A 6225-nucleotide genomic window follows, 5' to 3' on the forward strand; every position below is an offset into this window, starting at 1 on the left:
TACGACTCGGTTCATCGAGATGCCTTCATGCGTATCGGTTATGGTTCTGATAGGGCTTTTTCAAGATTCAGATCAAGAAATTCTTTTTTGTGCTTACAATGACATTTTTCTGATCGAAATTATCCCAAAAAGCGAGATGTGTGTGACATCGCTTGCCATCACCCAAGAGAATCGGATCACTGCTTCCGAGTCCAAAGAAATCGGAGACGATTCGGAAAAGGAAAAAAGAAATAAAAAATAAAACTTCCCGCTAGCTGCCCTTGGACGTCCGAACTTGGGTTGACGGTTGGTAACTCAAAAAAAAAAGCACACGCTATCAACGTGTCAATCTTCAATTGGTCCATTATTGGGCCCCGCTCAATCATTGAGGGTGGGAATCACTTCTCCGAGCCCAACCTCCCAGACCGACAGAGGCTAAGATTAGTTACCGCTCCCGCTAACCAACCAGAAAACCCTAGGCGATAAGGAAGGAAGAGAGCACAAGCCAAACCGTAATCCTAGAAAGGAAGAGAGGTAGAGTACAGAGAGAGAGAGAGAGGGGTAAGTGATGGAGGATGTGCGTCAGAGGAAGGAGGGAGGCGTTGATGGAGGAGGTGGGAAAGAGAGGGAAGAGGAGGAGGACTCGTTCATGGCGGTGGTGGACTTTGACATGCTGTGCGCGACGGTGGCGCTCCAGACGAGGGGGTTCTCTCCGGCGGGAGAAGGTGGAAAAGTGGAGGCCGACGGAGGAGGAGGAGGGGTGCAGAGGATGTGGGAGGGCGACCTCCTCGATTGCTTCCAGGATCGCCGCATCGCCATCGACTCCGTCTGGTGAGAATCCCCCCCTCTCTCTCTCTCTCTCTCTCTCTCTCTCTCTCTCTCAGTTTGGGGTTTAGATGGATTATGGTTTTTGATTTGTAGGGTTTGTGATTCTTATGCATTTTTTTAGGGTTTTGATTTTGTTTTGTTTGGGGGAGAATCTGGTTGCAGTTGTCCTTGTTGCACATTTGGGAAGAACATGAAGAGAGCCGGGTTTGGTCCGTGCTTCCTTCAGGTGAGGAGCTTTCTGTTTTGGGGGATTTGGATTTTTTTGAGTGGCTGTTATTATGTGAAAATTGTTTTTTTTTTGTGGAAAGTGTGGAGCTAATGAGAGCATTTGTTATGTGAATACGTTTAATTTTGTGGATTTGGTTCGTTTGCCAAAGAAAGTAATGATTTGTATCGTTAATTGTTAGATTCAACATTAAAATGGCATGAAGTAATTCATGCTTGTTGTTGTAGAGTTAAGGGTATGCCTCTCATGCTTTCTCTTTTTTTTTATCGTTTCTTGCTGGAAGGGGATAGCTGGATTGGTGAAATATTCATGGTAAGCCAAGGTTTGCGGGTTTGAAACCCACCAGAGGGACTATTATTAAAGGGACAAATAGGACCAAAAAGAAAATGAAAGGAAAAGGGCATGAGAATTTTTCTTCTACACTAATTGAATATTTTACGTTGTTGATCAGCTATTAGCTGTTCAAATTACGTTGTTACTGTAACAGCTTGCTTCTCTCTAGAGTTCAAGTAGTTATATCTGTTTTAGGCTACTAAGTGATTCTGTTAGCTATTCTCAAATACTTGCAAGTCTTTCTACATTAGTTTTTGTCTATTTAATCAATTCTGGGCCATTGAAATGGTATATGATATTCGGTGTCAAATTTTATAACTTATGAGGTTAACATTTTTCATCTTTAGTTAAAAGTAAGATATTCAAATATTTCCACAGAGTTCATCTTTCATTCTTTTGTCTCATAGACAAGTTGCATTTGAAGCGCGAGACATGTTATGCCAATGCCAAAAGACCAAGGCGCTTGTCAACGTTAGAAGAAGGTGTGAAGCCAATAACGGGTGTCTTCCATAAGTTCTGTGCTATTGTTCCAACATTCTGAATTAGGAGACCTGCACATGTATTTATGTGTTTAATCGACATTGGATCTTTCAAGGCACATTTTGAAACCTTTGTAAATGAGCTAGTGAATTCTGTCACATGGATGCAGATGTGGGACACAATGCGGATATGCTTGGTACGATACACCAATTTTCAAAAATTAGGATTCACGGAATTGGCCGTACCTATATTATATATATATATATATATATATATATATATATATTACATATAATATACAATGTATAGTATGCATTAAAAATTATATATATATATATATAGTTATAGTTATTAGTTATAGGAAAAAATGAATGTAACATGAATATAACACAGTAAGTGACGACTGACGAGAGATTTGAATTTTGGGTTGAAAATTCAAATTTGAACACCCAAATTCAAATCAAAACAAAAAATTTAAGACAAATATGGTCAGATACAGTGTTGACTGTGTTGAACACGGTGTTCAACCTGTCCTACATGAATCGTGATGTGTCCCGGGTCCGAATCTGTGTCGTGTCGTATCGACACACGATTCACCACTTAAGTGTGATGCACCGCTGTCAGTAATCAGTATACTGATTTTTAATTACGGTACTATCCAAGTATTTCTAAATAGTATTTAAGCTTGTACTTACTCTTGGATTGAAATGGATAAAACACATTATAAACATTAAAAGATATGCATGTTTGCATTTTTGTCTTAGTGGTTATAGGTACACAAGTTGTTTGGGAAATTGGACTGTGTACAACTTAATGATATCTAGGTATTTGATGCAGCTTCCTTGATTTAATTAAAAATGAACTGTGTTTGACTTTAGTGATTGCCTTCTAGATGCACTGATGTCCCTTTATTGTCCAATTGGTACTTTCTTTGAAAAAGAAAAACTTCAGTTTTACGTGTCCCTAAATACACCTAAGGATTATTTTCTGCTAATGCAGGGAGCTATGCATCTTTTCCTTTCAGTGGCTGCTCTTCTTGGCTACATTGCATTTGGTGTCACAAAGAGACAACATTTTCTATATGTAGCTGTTGCTTTGACCATTACGCTTGCAATATATCTTGGCTACTTTCGTCTACAGATACGAAAGCAATTCAATATCAGGGTATGCATGTTTTTTGCTTTTTGTTTTTTGCTTTTTGCTTTTTGCTAAGACTACATTTATTTGAAACCTCCAGTGTATGTTTTGGTAATGTTTGAGAAATGATGTTAGCTTAATCTACTTATGTGTCTGCCTTGTGAAAGAATATTCATTGTATTTCTTTGCAAGTTGGTTGTTTGGTAGTTTTACATACTACACAGGTTAGTGGCAAACTACTGTATTTGATACAATAAGATTTTGTGGGATTCAATGTTATTTACTATCCCTATTATTTCTGTACCCATCTTCTAGGACTGTGACATATCTTTTTGCCATAAAATGTGCCAAAAATAATGTGGTCCATGAGGTTGTGCAATGCGTTTTTTATTTTATCATAGTTACTTATGCTGTGAACGGCTATTTCATGTTGATTTTGTTTGTAAGTGCCTCTAAAAGATCCAATGTTGGATGCTTTGGTACAACTATGCACGTTCTACGTGTTGCAAACACGTGATTATTGTCATCCAAAGTAGAGAACCTCTTAATCATGCACCAGACCACTTTTTCCCCCTTCTTCATATGCTTGGAGAAAAGCTGATCATGGTTGTGGTTCAGAATCAGGTTGAGGCCCTGTCTAGGCCCTCCCAGATGGTATTAGGCTGACTTCTCTTCTGAGCCCTTCACAGACCCCTTGTTATGGATTTGAACACACATTGTAATGCTCTTCACTTTTCCAGGCTAAAGCCTGGCCCCACTGAGACCCCTCTATCTTTAAATGGGCTGGTCACTGGAGACACAGGACCTAGAAACCACTGTCAAGCTCGACTTAAATTTAGTTGGACCATGCCACGTTTTGTAGGCAAGTTTGTTGAGCTTGCTTTAGTAGTCCAAGATCAGCATGTAACTAACAGGCTAGCCTGGCCAATTATCATGGTGGCCTTGAAATCAGATTGAGATTTTTTTTTCTTACATCTGTCAATTTCACGACTTTTATAATCCTTCCTGTGTTGAAGTTTGTCTTGGTTTGTGCACATTCTTTTTCCTTTGCATTTATTACATATCTTTTCTGTAAAAATTACACTTGGACCAGGTTGAATGTGCCATCTTCTAGAGTAAATTATTTTTTTGTAGATAATTTCTAGCAAGTTTTAAATCATGAACATTGTTTTCTGTTATATCATGTTCTCATCCAATTATGTAAGGAGGTACAAATGTAGTTTTTTTATGATATACCTTTTGGCTTTTGTTTGTCCAATCTGAAATGATTGAGAGAATGTTTTGTTCTTGCCTTTTTCTGTGGCTACTTATGCATTTCACTGGAAGTTCGAAACTGTGGGCGCTGTATTATTACAGATGGATTTTGTCAATTGCATTTCTGTGCTGCTTGATTAATCCTTCAGAGCACGTTGAATTAACTGTGGTAATTTGCATCTCCTGCTGGTTTATCAGCAGATCGTTCAGTATTATCACCTTATGGAGGCTATGCTCTTGCAGGGTACTGACAGTGCTTTGGATGATTGCATGAACCATCTTCTTTGTCCATGTTGTGCATTATGCCAGGTGTGTTTATGGAACTGCTGTTTTTCTGTTGCAATGTGCGTAGAAACAAGATGCCTATGTAATTGAAGGTGTAGGGGACCGTGAAGATGAACGCTAGTTGGACATTGGAAGCCAAATCTGTCAAATTTTCTCCAAGTTGTGAACAAAACAAACTGCACTGGACAAAGGCCCAAGTTTTTGCAGAACCTTCTTGCCATCCCTCTTACCTCTTTACCTTTAGGGGGTGTTTGGATGCAACCGCTGATCCAGATGAATGGGAGAAGGTGGGATGTTCTGTTATAGATGATAATGTGATTTCCCATCTTATCCTATTTATCTGGGTAAGTGGGTGCACCCAAACACCCCCTTAGGAAAAAATATCTCAAATGACCTGATTTGAGTTACTCAGCATCAATTGGAAAATTTTGCCAAGTTAAACGATTTAGAAAAGCAGCAGACTCAGCTGAGCCTTTGCCTGACTTTGGTCATTTTTAGCCTCAGTAGAATAAACTAGAAACCAACACTTTGTACCAACTTGACAGTTAGGCTAGGTTGCATATGTCCAAATTGCTTGTCTGGTCTTTTGAAATTCCGCCATTTCTTCAATCTTGACATGGTGCTGATTCAGGAGTGCTATATAAACCTAAATATGATGACAAAATATATTCAGTTTCTGAACCTAGACTCGTATTTTGCAGGAAACCAGAACGTTGGAAATGAACAATGTTCGAGATGGAGTTTGGCATGGCAGAGGAGACACAATATGCATAGGAAGTAACAGGGCAGGAATCGGTCCTCTTTTCGAACTCTGCGAAACTCCCCTGATACTATCTACAAAGTCGCCTGAAGTTTGCTGCATGGAGATACCTGAAAACAGTGGCAGCGTTCATTCATGGAATTCCGACAGCAACCGTTCAGTGCCTCTTGTACCACCAACCTTCTAAGATAGTCGGTTGGTTCTGTGAATATCTAAAAATTGAAAAATCCCTTGTGGCCTGTTTTCGGGGGGGGGGGGGCGGGGGTGACTACAAAGCAATGATTATTTATCTGTACACGCATCTAATTTAGTGTTGTAATTCTATGTAGAAGTATAAATGTCAAGCATTCTCAGTGTTGCACCCAAAACCTCGGAGAGCCTTGCAACGTGCCATAGGTATGGGACTGGGTGCGGTGCATGGGGTTGAAGAGACGTGTGCATGCCACTGATAGTGCCGTGTGCCTGAGCTTGACACTGGGCTGTGCAAAGGGGTGTGGCGTGTGCACGGGTTGGTGCAATGCAGGTGCTGAAAAACGTGTGTGCATGTCACTGATTGCGTCATGTGCCTGAGCTTGGCACTAGACAGTGGAAGGAGTGTGTGACATGTGCATTGGCAAGGTGTAGTGCACATTCATAAGAGGCACGTGCATGCCACAGATGGTGTCGTGTGCTGGAGTGGGGCACAGGGCTGTGCAAGGAGTGTGGCATGTGCCTGGTGTGGTGCAGTGCAGATGCGGCAACAGATGCATGGATGTGTGTGAAGTGCGGTGGAAGTGCCCCAAGAGTGATGGATTGGTTGGTTGCGGCGTGCATGAGGCAGTCGGGCCAACCCCGTGGCAAACAGGCCTTGCCCATGTGTGCAGAGTTTGGTGCACATGCATAACAGTGGTGTCGTGTGTTGCACAGACCATTGTCATGCGTTGTGCATGTGGCGTGCGAAGCA

General features: G+C 40.9%; 1 protein-coding gene across 1 annotated transcript; it reads left to right on the top strand.

Annotated features, from left to right (window-relative positions):
* The first annotated feature begins 504 nt into the window (after positions 1-504).
* LOC149834696 (uncharacterized) lies at positions 505-5637 on the top strand. Its single transcript, XM_090010255.1, has 5 exons — positions 505-810; positions 970-1033; positions 2846-3010; positions 4481-4546; positions 5224-5637. Exons 1-5 carry the CDS (start codon positions 548-550, stop codon positions 5467-5469), a joined length of 804 nt encoding a protein of 267 aa, XP_089866381.1. The 5' UTR covers positions 505-547; the 3' UTR covers positions 5470-5637.
* The last annotated feature ends 588 nt before the right edge of the window (positions 5638-6225 follow it).

The sequence above is a fragment of the Nuphar pumila genome, chromosome 6 (genome assembly GCF_984573655.1).
Source record: "Nuphar pumila chromosome 6, dmNupPumi1.hap1.1, whole genome shotgun sequence".
Classification (NCBI taxonomy): domain Eukaryota; kingdom Viridiplantae; phylum Streptophyta; class Magnoliopsida; order Nymphaeales; family Nymphaeaceae; genus Nuphar; species Nuphar pumila.